We start from the raw sequence: 12,944 nt of genomic DNA, 5'->3' as shown, positions 1-12,944 counted from the left end.
TCTTTTATGTATTAGAATCTCCTGCCATGTTGTGAGCTTCACAGTGTCTCATTTATTGATCGCTCAGTTCCCTGCCCCAAACCTCTTGCCTGACATTCAGCAGACATCAATCAGAATTTGGAGAATGACTCACTGAATTATATTAGCGAATAGAAGCTTTTCATCTAAGCATTGAATAAGGAGGGAAATCATGCCTTTTGCCAAATTGATTAAATATGAATTAGAAAGTCTCACACAACCCATGAGCTTCAATCAAAAGAAAATCTACATTTGTAACATCTAATTTAGACTTAATAAGGTCAGAAAATACAGAAGCTGCTTGGGACTATAAATAGGCACATGATAAAGTGAGAAGCACTCTGGATCCTTTTATTAAGAACCTGAATTCAGGTCTGAGTTCTGCTTCCAACTTGTTTGGTGATCTTGGACTGTTACAAGATTGCATGAATCACAATTGTCCCCATTTATGAATGTGGCTCCAGATAACACTGATTCTAATGATCTCACAGGATTGCTACATTGACTGCAGGAGATACCATATAGGAAATACTTCACAAACCATGTGACTGGACAAATGAGGTGCTCTATATTTAAAGGTAGCAGGCAGGCAGGGTGGTGCACACCTGTAATCCCAGTGGATTGGGAGGCTGAGGTGGAGGATCACAAATTCAAAGCCAGCCTCAGCAATTTAGCAAGGACCTAAGCTACTCTGTGAGGGCTGGGAATGTGGCTCAGTGGTTAAGCACCCCTAGGTTCAATCCCCGGTACAAAATAATAATAATAATAATAATAATAATAAAGGTAGCAAGAGATTATTTAAAAACACAGGTATTGGCATCAACAGGTTTGGACACATCTACAACATTCTTTATGTGATCTTAGCAGGTAACTCTCTGCACATTCCTACCTCTCCAACTATAAAATGAAGCTGTTAATATATACATGAGGGTTGTGACAAAAATAAAATATAATAACATATACAAAATGCCTAAAGCAAGGCTTGGTACTAAATATTGTCTGTTCTCTTCCCTTCTCCCTAGTTTACTTGCATTTCTAAGTTAAGTGGATGGTGTTTAAGTTTCATCTGGAGAATTTAATCTTAATGTTGCTACTATACTAAGCCACTCACTCAACATTGATAAATTTTTTAAATTTATAGAATTCGTGAGTCTGGCACATTGTATTTTCCAAAGCTGGACATCAGTATCTCCCATCCCAGACTCTGTGACCTGCCACTCCTCCATCTAAGAGGAGTCTGATTCCCTCCCCTTGAATATGGTCTGGACTCAGTGATTGGCTTCCAACCAGCAGAATGAGAGAGACATTGTGAGGCTACTTTCTGAGACTCTGTCAGCAGCCTCGTGGTTTCAGCCTTGGTCTCTGGGAATGGTCACTCACAGGGGGACCTTCCCTGTAGGGATGCTCCCTCTCACACCCAGCAGCCCTGAGGTTCATGCTCAGCCTGTCCTTCCACCATCCTAGCTAAGGGTCCAGACAAGTGATAGAAGATGCCACCTTGGCATTGGGTCCTCTGGTCCCAGCTTCTACAGCCCAAGAATTTCTTATCAACCCAGCTGAGACCCCAGATACAGAGAAAAGAGCCATCCTACTTCTGTTCCCTTTTTGGCTTCCCCACCCACAGATTCCATGAACATAATAAAATTATTACTTTATGCCACAAAGTTGGAAGGAGTTTCAGGAGAAAGGAAATCCGTTAGTAAGAGATAACCAGAACAATGAGCTATTTGCACTTATAAGTCTTCAACTTGATCCTACAAATGGGATTTCAGAGCCCCATTCTGAAACCATTCCATCTGCACAGAGAGGTCTCTGCCTGCCACTGCTCAGGCCAGTGTGACCTGTTCGGGAGAAAAAGACAGTAAGAGCCATTCAGAGGAAAATGCCTGGCAACGTCACCTTCTGTTTAGAGAATGGCATTAAAAAGAAAATGAAACTGGCTGGAACTGCTCTGTCAGATACAGCAGCCACAGCAAGAGTGTCCACTGAGCTTTCAAAATGTGTCTAGTCTAAAGTGGGATGTGCTGCAAGTGTACCGTACCAGATCTTGAAGACCAACTTAAATTTTAAGATATCTCATTAATTTTATATTAATTACATGTTGAAATGATATTTTAGATATGATGGGCTTAACAAAACGAATTATTAAAATCAACTCTTGTTTCCTTTTACTTTAAAGAGGCTACTGTAAAATTTAAAATTATATATGTCCCTTGCATATATCTTGGTTTTACAATGTTATAACAGCAGAGAAAGGGAACAAAAATCATATCCTCTGGATGACAAGATTTTGTCTGTCCTGTTTTGTCTGAAATCGGAGTCACTGGTCCAGTGGGCTGGACAGACTTTAAGTAATTTCTTCCAACTTGAGTCAAGCTCATTGAATTACCAGCCCAGCAGAAAAAAATAAAGGAACACTTAAAGGATATTTTAAGTCATCATAAAAGTGAGAATGAATATTTTCACCACTTCAAAATGAAATAGCAAAAAAATGACACCTTCCATTCCTGTCTGTATTTCTTTTTTTTTTAACATTTAAGATTTTTTTTTAAAGAGAGAGAGAGAGAGAGAATTTTAATATTTATTTTTTAGTTATCAGCAGACACAACATCTTTGTCTGTATGTGGTGCTGAGGATCGAACCCAGGCCGCACGCATGCCAGGCGAGTGCGCTACCGCTTGAGCCAATTCCCCAGCCCCCTGTCTGTATTTCTAACGTCTAAGGCTCTGCTTACTGAGGAAACAGAGAAAAGCTGAGCAATTATCCCATAAACATAGTTTAAGAAGAGGATCAGGGGCTGGGGCTGGGGCTCAGTGGTAGTTCAGAATGCCCAAACATTCAGAATAATAAAAACAATGTGCTAATCCATGTGGAGCAAAGAAACTGTGAGTGTACATGTCTCAGGGGCTCATAAAAGTGTGCTGAGAATTCCTTCTATCCCCAGAACCCACTTACCAGGGTCCAAAGTTTAAATTATTTTCTTAACAACACTCAAGTGTTATTTTCTTTTCTTTTTTTTTTTTTTACTCTTACTCTTCCCCAAGTGTATGGCAGGGTTTTAAGAAGCCACACAGCAAGTGACATCACAGCAGACCGAACACAGAAACCAACATGCAAATCCAGCCTTCTTCTAATCAGCTAAATACATCAAACGATGTCACTCTTCTCACTAATTTTTTTGTCAAACATGGTTATTTTTCACAAAGGAAAGTGACCATTATACTAACATGCTTTTGCCATTTTGAAATAAGATAATAAGTAAATAATTCAAGAGTTTTCTCAGTTTTAATTTCTATCAATAGATAGAAACCATAAGAACAAAAATTCTTCAAGATCCTCAATAATTTTTAAGTATAAGGATCAAGGCACAGGGATGTGCAGAGATGTTGGTCAGACAGAATAGACTTTCAGTCACAAGTAAGTTCTGAGGAGCTAATATACAGCATGGTGACTTTACACGTACCAAATTCCAAGAATTATATATGGCATTTAAGTATTATAAACTTGGAATTTGGTAAGAGGGTATATCCTAAATATTCTCACCGTAGGAAACAAAGGTAACCATGTGAGGTGATGGATGTGTTAACTAACTTGATTCTGGTAATCCCTTCACAATACATAGTACATCAAATCATCCCATTACACACTGAGTTGTACAACTTCACTTGTCAATTATATTTCAATAAATCTGCATAGGAAATAAGTGCAAAGATATTTTGAAACCAAAAGTGTGAGAACCCATGGTATACATACAAAATTAAAATAGGCACCTGTGGCAAACTAGTTCTCCATTATTGAAAATTAAGTGAAAACCATGGGTTTTTTAATGCTTACTCCTCCTCAAATGTATGGCAGGGTTTTTAAGAAGCCACCCAGCAAGTGACATCACAGCCTCCTATGATATTTATATGATGGAATAAAAATCATCCCTACTACATTCCAGTCTCCTAGCTCAGAATTTTCCCTATAACATACTTTTTTTCCCTCCACCAGTGATCACATGATAGATAACTTGACTTGTCCAAAATGTTCCCAGTGGTGTATCCATGCCAACCATCAGTGATCAGCTGTAATTCCACCACCTTCTTGGCTACCCAGGAAGGCATCAGAATTGACCTTGCCATAGAATGGGCTTGGGGACTGGGTTTGCAGCTCAATGGTAGAGCACTTGCCTTGCATATGTGAGGCTCTGGGTTGGATCCTCAGCAGCACATAAGAATAAATAAATAAAAATACAGGTATTGTGTCCATCTACAACTTAAAAAAATTTTTTTTCAATCCTTAAAAAAAAAGAATGGGCTTGGATTTTCTTCAATTTTTTTTTGTTTAACCACTTACATATGTAGCTCAATAATAATAACAAATTATCTGCAATTTAGATCATTGATAGCAACTGCTCTTATATGCATTTCAGACCACATTCTCAGATCAAATTCCCTGAACGAAAAACAAAATGGCCACCATTCATCATTAAACACCTTCCAGAGACTACATCTTTAAAAACTTGTAAGCATGATATTGGTTGTAATAAATGGTAATTTTAGATATTTTAAACCCACTTAAATGACAGATGAGAAAAACTTTCATGACTTAAGTGCCAGCTAAGTGTTGCTAATATTTGACCCATTTTGCCATATTCTTTGAAAGGAAAGAAATAAGATGCATGGTACATAAAAGGAGGCTGGATTTGATTAGTGCACATCATATGCATGTATTGAACTATCACACTGATCCCCATTAATATGTACAATTAAAACATGTTAATCAAAAATAAAATGAAATAAAAATAGTCTAACCTATAAAAAAAAGAAAGAAAGAAAATTTAGTACTTACATATTCACCTTCTTTACCAGGATGACCAGGAAACCCAGCAAAACCCTTCTCTCCCTGAAAAAAAAAAGATTTAAAAATTAAAATTAGTAAGTTGGATTCTTAAGTTCTTCATTTCTCAAATTTAGGTAAAATACAGTGATAAAGTGCCCCTGAGTTAAATCCCCAGTACCAAAAAAAAAAAAAAGAAAGAAAGAAAAGAAAAAAAATTTAGGTGAAATAAAAATCGTTAATAAAAATAAATATCCTTATTTTACTGAGTTGACATTTTATTGAAAATTTACTAGATACTAGAAACCATATACCAAGATATATAAAAATAAGTATTTTAGGCTTGTGTTCCAGGGAAAATGTGATACCTGTTTGTTTTAATAGTTAGAAAATAAAACTATTATTATTTTTCCAAAATGCTTTTTTAAGCCATTCTATTCTGAAAATTCAAAGGCCAATATCTAGTTAAAAGATTAAGGAAAGCCATTATTGACCTTGTTTTAGAAAAGAGCAGAAACTAAAAAGGTTACCAATCATCTGACTCATGAGAAAAGGTTGTTTATTTCTGAATGACTCAACTGTTTAGTCTTTTTTTTTTTTTACTTCTTTTTACATACCTAAACACAAACTATATCCTCTCAAGGAAGTCTGGCTTACCTTTTATAGCTTAAAATGTTTATTTAGTCTAAAACTGAAAACCTTATTTTTTTTTGAAACAGCTTTTTATTAAACAACAAAGCAGAACTGCAACACACATTTTAAATATTTGTAAATTAGATCACAAAAGTGATGCAAAATGTTTGCAGTCTATTATATATTCATACAGCTAAAGTCATTCATCAAATCTTACACTAATCTCTAAAAATCAGTCCATGATTAAAAGCCATCCAAATCTAATAACCATAAGCTATATTAGTGGATCTCTTTTCCTATCATAACATTTTATTATTATTTCTGATACTAAGTCCCTTATCAAGTGGAATCCTCAAACTAAATATTTTTAAATTGTTCAAGAATAACTAAAACTCTGCCAACCAAGTAGTTCAATTTACAGATAATTCTAGGAAAACAAGTGAGATAAAATACTGAGATGAAGATTACCAATAATTATACATGAATAAATACACTTATTCATGGTTCTGATACTAATTCAAGCTCTTAAGGAATTTTGCAAAAGTTGATCTACTGGATACTACAAATAAACCTTGAGATAAGATTCTGTAATGAGTCTCCCTAATATGTGGCTTACATAACATAATTCAAACTAAATCCACTTTCATATATATTCTCCCAAAAGGTAGACTCTGCCAGAGATAACACGAATCTGGAGAAAAAAATATTTGGAATTGGTCACTACTAGTTACCAAGTTCTCTTCCACCCAATTTCTATTTTTCCTTAAGATTGTCTATATTTCACACACACATACACATGCCCAGAACTTGTACCTTTTCAGATACTAAGTGGGCTATTTTGTGCAAAAGGAAGTTTTTAACAAATCTTTCCAATATAGACGATTCAGTTTCACAGAAAAATCTTCTTTTATAATCTCAATCAACCATCCTGTCTTATTGGTAAATATCACAAATGGCAAGCCCTGGCTAAGAAAGCATCTTATTTTGCTTACATTTCAACAATTAAGGGTTTAGGTTACTCTCAAAATTGATTTACTATTAAAATTACTTTTTTCCAGTGTGAAATCTTCCCCTCCCCTTAGGGGAAGGGAAACAGGGAGGAAGAGACAAATGGAGAAGAGACTCCCGATGGTAGAGAGGGTACACAAATCTGTATACCCAGATTATGATTTGGGTCACTTTTTCACAATGTGGTAGTTACTTTCTTGTACATCTTACTAAACCTATAAGAAAAGACAGTGCTAAACTTATACATCAAAGCAATTATCATCTTCACAAGTATTCAATGAGGCCACAAAGATACTGTAACTTTTGGAATCTATCCAAGTTTCAAAGAAAAAAAAAAATTAGCAGTCTGAAAAAAAAGGGGGGAGGGGAGAAGGAAATCAATCCCCAACTTTCTCTTGCTTTTTGTGTCAGTTATTTGAAAAACACTAGAAGCAGCCAGGAGGTTTTCTATATATTGTCCAAGGACTTGGTTTTCCTTAACTGCATCTACTCTTGCAGGGAGATCTTGAAGGTATGTGTGTGTGTTGAAGTTCTAACACTTGATTAATAAGTTGTGTTTTTTCCTCCATTTCCACCTGATTTTTAGCATCAGAATCAGGTCAGTATTCATCATCTCCTGTAACAAATTTTTAGGCCTTGAGTACAAAATTCTGGATGAATGATCTTCTGTTTGAGGCAACAGGAGTAGGTGGGACTGGGGGAAGCCCTTTTATGATCCACAAAGACATGAAAGTCAGTACAACTAGCGGAGGCAGGACAGGCAGAAAGGAGACAAACAGCGAAGGAAAGAGGGACTGTAATTTTAAAATAACTAAAAATACACGAACGCCCTCACCTTCTCTCCCCAGGCATGTTCTCCTCCAGGCCTGAATTCTTAGGAGGTCCAATAAATCTTAGAGTACTGTAAGTCCAGTTATTTAGTCCCTACATACTTCATTGTTTTACAGAATGTACTTTTAGATGGATTAAAAGAAGCCTAGAGAGATAATGTTTAAAAACTATGACTCGGGTAGAGTTCAAGAGCTGTTTATTCACAAGATTAACATCAACCTAAAGATTCTGAGAAAAAAAAGGGGGGGAGGGACCTGCTCTGTGCTCCGCAATCAAAGGGATCAAGCTCATTAGGGCTGACGCCACCCCTGCAGGCACCCCATGTTCACTATTTGCAAGAGCAGCCCAGGACCCCAAAAGCACCCACACTCCCCCTGCCTTTGAGAGCATGCCCGGCTCTGCTTTCCTAAATAAACCTCTGCACTTCTTTCCATGTGTCCTGAAATTTCTTCCTGCAGCCTAAGTCAAAAACCTGCCAGGGCTGAACGCAGGTCCCCTTTCCCTTCTGGAGGAACCTCTTGAGACTCCTATCCAGTGACACAATCACTGAACTCTAACAAACAGAAAGAGCAGAGCAATCAAATTTCAAAACATTTTCTGAGTTGCCAAGAACACACGTCAAGAAGTTCCCAAACTTGATTTTCCGATTCTCAATTCTGATATGAAAGAACAGGAGTGGGGGAGCTAACGCTAAGACATAACTATAATTTATTTTTTTAAAAGGTAGTTATACACTCTTTATTATACTAAGTTAACAAGATTAACCTGAAAAGCCAGTAAGAGCTCATTCCAAGAAGTTCATGGAAAAATCTTCCAAAGAGAACCAACAAGTCTGACTCAACCTTACATGTGGATCTGTGACTGTGTCCTCATCATAAAGCTATAGTCCCTGTGAGAAGGAACCTTGCCTGCCCTGGATACCTGAGGACCATTTTTGATGACTTACTCCCCCCCCCCATTACAAGTGTTGCATACTTATTTCCCTATCAATTTGCTTAGAATTAACAGAGATGTAAATTAACTGCTACATGAAACCAGCAATTGCATCTTTTCTCGATGTATAATGCTATAAAAAAATAATGTTAGATAAGAGGGTCCCAGGAAAAGCATTTACTACAATAAAAACAGCAGCTAATGGATAAGTAAAAATCCGGTAGGTAAGTGAAAATTTCTCTGCCATGGTAGAATTCGTGACATTATTTGTCAGATATTAAGTAGGCAGCAAAATATGGCAGAAAGAACAGGAAACTTGGAGTCGGGTAGACCAGTGAGGTTTAAATCCCATGACTGTGCAAGTTTGGGAAAGCGACGACCCTCTCTGAGCCTCAATTTCACATATGTAAAATATCAGCAAACTTGAAAGTTTATTAAGAGGAAAAAATTAGGAAGAGTTTATAAAACCTAGTGTATGGTAGGTTATGTACCTAATGCAGAACCTAGTGTATGGTGGATAGTGGACTGTCATCTCTCTCCCCTTCCCCATCCACACCCAAAAAAATTCTTACCTTCCTCCCAGCAAACCCATGATCACCTCTGTACCCATCTTCTCCAAAACACTTGGCATACATATTGCAGCAGGTTCTTTCCACAATTGTGTCCTGAAAAACAGAATCCATATCACATATGATTTTTTTTCCATCCATACTGACCTGTATCACATTATACAATAAAACAGACAAAATTCCCTCAAGGTTTTACAAATTATCATAATTATTAGGACCTAGTGAAAGATGGTGTTTAAAAAATAGAACTTACAAGTTGCTTCAGTAAGACGCTTGGGAGGGATTGTAGAGTGATGCTCAGAGGCTGTGTATATGAAAATCCTCTGCCAAATTCTAGCTCCTGAAGCTCTTCTAATTTATGCACACCTTCCAGGGCAATGATTAGGAGCCCAGAGAATCCTTTGAAAGATCAACAGATGGGAGATTTATTTGCATGTCCTTTGAATGGCCTTTGTCTCAGCCCCACATATTCATCTGTCATTCCACCATTCCCATATCCTGAATCCACCACGTTAATACACAAACTAGTTCACAGCATTCTTCTTGAAGAATTGTTCCAATACCTTTCACTCCCACCAGTTGAAAGTTAGCAGTTAAATGGAACAAAAAAACACACTCACAGCTCTCTCATACCTCTACTTTTTTCATATCATAGATAGTTTTCTGCCCTTACTGTATTGTTACATCCTTCTAAACCCATCCCTGAAATCAACTTATGGTTCACTCTTAGAAATAGTGGTTATCATTGTGACTCCTTATGCACTTTCTGGTTCCCTTTCTTAAGGATGCACAATAGGACCACACTTCTTTGGGAAAGTTATAAACTCTCAGTGAAACTTAATTCCCTACCAGTAAAATATTTTAAGTAAGAAGTGGTCATGTGGCTTGCTCTTGCCAGTGAAATGTGAGAAGTGACATGTGGCACTCCTGGGGAAGAAGTTTTAAGAGTAGCACATAATTAGCTCCGTCTCCTTTCCCCTGCCCCAGCAATTACAAAAGCATCTGTTGGGAAACATCCTCCTGCACCCTGAGTCTTTGAGTAATAAATAGGAAGCATGAAATGAACATGTTCTTTCCACTTTAAGCTGAGATTTGGAGATAGCTTATTAATACTGCATAGCCTATTCTTCCAATGCACTTACTAAGAGCTTATTTGGATTTGTCCACACAACAGATAACAAAGGGGCAAGAATAATTTAGAAATTCAGCTAGAACTCACCATGTTTGCTGAATGTCAGAACAAATATTACTGTTGATATTATGGACAAATACAAATCAACTTTTTATTATTGTAAATAAGTTGTGGAAAACCTCATAGTTAAAAGTTGTGTACACAACTTTAATTATTCATTAGAAATAAATTCTTGGCAATGGAATTGCTGACCTACCATGCAGGCAAAGTTTAAAGTTTCTTGTCACCTCCTCCCAAATCTCTTCCAGAAAAGTTGCAAAAATTTAAACCTCCAGGGGCAATCTACCAGGTAAATTAAGCTGGAAGCAAGTTATCACAGAAAATATCCATCATATCACTAACCATCCCCAGCAGAATATGTTGAATATACTCTACCAAGGAAAAAAAAATGATGAAGGGAACTTGAACAAGTCAAGTGTCTGAGTGTTCATCCTGGGTTTGCTTTAGAGCCTTGTGACTCAAAAATGGGAACTGGCAGAGCCACTGCATACCATTGAACAAATCGTGCTGCACAAGGACTTCCAGCAGAGGGAGCAAATGTGCACCAAAATCCAGCCACTAGGCCCCTCATCACTCCAGCAGCCCAGGCGCAGGGTTGCATGCACCTAGCGCACGGGACATCTTCTAATTTCAAAATATGCCCTATAGATAAGCGCAGCAAGCCTTGGAGACGGAAAGGAAGGAAGAAGTAGAAAGGGGGTAAGAAGTAGGGAGCGTTTAGAGGGAATGGCAGTGCAAAGAATAAGGCCCAGTTTGAGGCTGAAACCAGAGTTTAGGGGAAAAAAAAAAAAAAAGAACCCACGCTCAGAAGCAGATGCCAGGTTGGTAAACTGGCCAGCTGTCTTAACCAGAGAGATCCCGATGTCAGAGATGCTAAGAGCAAGAGGTGTCTCTCAGTCCTAAATACCCCTGGCTCCTACAAATGGGGAGATTGGGGATCAGCTTCTGGGGACTGAGCTCCATCGACTTGGGCTAACACACCCTCTGGAGAGTTGCAGAGCCTCTGTGCCTGGTGGGAGGAGCCCGAGCAAGGGAGGACAACTCCGCAGCTTACCTTGGCTGCGGAGGAGCTCCGAAGCTCTCTTCAGTCTCTCTAAATCATCGTCCAGTCCATCTGTAAACACTAAAAGGACCTATGGGCGTGGGGAGGGAGGAAAGGAAGAGAAAGGGAGAGAGAGGGAAGCCAAGGGATCAAAACGAGGAGGAAGGAAGGAAGGGGATGAGGAGGAAGGAAGGGGGGAAATGGATGCTATAAATTGCACATTTCTTAAAAATGAGACTGAATTTTTCTAACTGTGCTTCACTTTTCACCTATTCATTTGTTATTTTATTCCACATTCATATTTGTCAACCTCCCCTTTCCCCTGGAGAAGAAAAGGGGGGGGGGGGGATTTGTGCCAGCTTAAACTCTTCACTAAAAATGCTTTCTTAAACCCGGCCAGGTGATGCACACCAACTCTGGAGGCTGAGGCAAGAGGATACAAGTTCAAGGCCAGGCTCAGCAACAGCACACCCAGTCTTAAATTAAAAAAAAAAAAAAAAAATGGCTGGACATGTAGCTCTGTGGCTCATAGTAAAGCACCCCTGGGTTCAATCCCCAGTATTTAAAAAAAAAAAATCAACTTCAAAAAGAAGGATGGGGGGGTTGTTTTTTGTTGTTTTTAAGTGTGGGGTATTGTTATTTTTGTTGATTTTCTATGCATTTTCCACAATTAAAATGTGTCAACTTTATTCATAGAAAATTTTAGTTTAAAAAATAAATTATGTTTGTCAAGAAATCCATTGAATGGGGGCTGGGGTTGTGGCTCAGTGGCACAGTGCTCGCCTAGCAAGTATGAGGCCCCAGGTTCGATCCTCAGCACCACATAAAAATAAATAAAATAAAGATATATTTAAAAAGAAAGAAAGAAATCCATTGGATGCATGATCTAAGGAAAACTCAAATGTAAATTACAAAGCTTGGGAATGTCACTTAATCAATGTCACATGAAATCTTGTGTCTATGAGGACTTATGGAGTATATAGTTAGGCACAGCCAGAAGGGAGGAAGGGGCGTGAGGAGTGGGCTGCACTAGAGAGCCATTAGTTGTCACTAAAGACAGTCTAAGGTGCTGGCTGGAAAAACAGTGGACCAACTCCCTAATAGTTGATAATAGTAATAGTAACAGTAATGAGCTACCATAAGAAACAAAGGGGTCTTAAAACGTACTTCAAATTGTCTTTGGAATGAGTTTATGCCACAGAAAAATCAGGATCACTAAACTTTGGACAATATGAGGGCAGACTTTATTCTCTCATCCCTACAGGCATTTTTTAGTACAGAGCCTCTAGGGCTCAATAAATATTTACTGATTGAATGAAAATATATCTCTAGTTGATTCTTAATAGGCAAGCGTATGGTTTTCTTCTTATGTAGACTTTCCAATAAAGAACATTTCCACTGACATGGGTTACAAAAGATAGAAGGTCCCCATTCTGTCCTGACTAATGGCTCCATAGCATGGGTTCTCAGCATGTATTAATTACCTTTACTTTAGCAGAAGAAAGGTTGATAGCATTATCTCCCAAGGATTGTAAAAAGTCTACATCCATATGGCTGTTCTTCTCAACCTGATGAGCCAAGAACTTCTGGATGGTCTCATCACTGTATTTCTCAAAGCCTGAGTCAAAGATAAGCTGACCGTTTGAGCCAGGAAGCAAGTAGCGGAAGCTTGGGTTGATCTGACCAGGAGTACCACAGCTGAGGTTAGAAAGCAAAGCCAGCTGCTGCATCAACTCTGGAAGTAACTCTTGAAGTTTCTGCTGAACTTGCTTTGCAGGAGTTGAAATATCAATTCCTACAGACAAATCCATGCTGCATCCTTTGAGGGTGAAGAAGAAATAAAATTACAGTTACAGACAGTATCCTTCAAGCTGGTCTTAAAAGAAGCACCTGAAAA

At 38.1% G+C, this 12,944-nt stretch overlaps 1 protein-coding gene and 1 pseudogene across 1 annotated transcript in view; both read right to left on the bottom strand.

The window, feature by feature from the left end:
* Positions 1-12,944, bottom strand: part of LOC113179394 (collagen alpha-4(VI) chain-like) — a 94,817-nt gene that overhangs the window by 60,565 nt on the left and 21,308 nt on the right. The window contains exons 8-12 of the mRNA XM_026383976.2: positions 12,532-12,866; positions 11,060-11,138; positions 9,067-9,212; positions 8,817-8,909; positions 4,852-4,905 (exon numbers count right to left, since the gene is read on the bottom strand). Coding sequence (XP_026239761.2) covers positions 4,852-4,905; positions 8,817-8,909; positions 9,067-9,212; positions 11,060-11,138; positions 12,532-12,866 — 707 coding nt within the window. The remainder of the gene's footprint in view (positions 1-4,851; positions 4,906-8,816; positions 8,910-9,066; positions 9,213-11,059; positions 11,139-12,531; positions 12,867-12,944) is intronic.
* On the bottom strand, positions 6,656-7,093 carry LOC113179345 (short coiled-coil protein B pseudogene; annotated as a pseudogene).

This window comes from Urocitellus parryii, chromosome 2 (genome assembly GCF_045843805.1).
Source record: "Urocitellus parryii isolate mUroPar1 chromosome 2, mUroPar1.hap1, whole genome shotgun sequence".
NCBI lineage: Eukaryota > Metazoa > Chordata > Mammalia > Rodentia > Sciuridae > Urocitellus > Urocitellus parryii.
The sequence above is the reverse complement of the archived record's forward strand: the minus strand, read 5'-3'. Positions and strand labels throughout refer to the sequence as shown.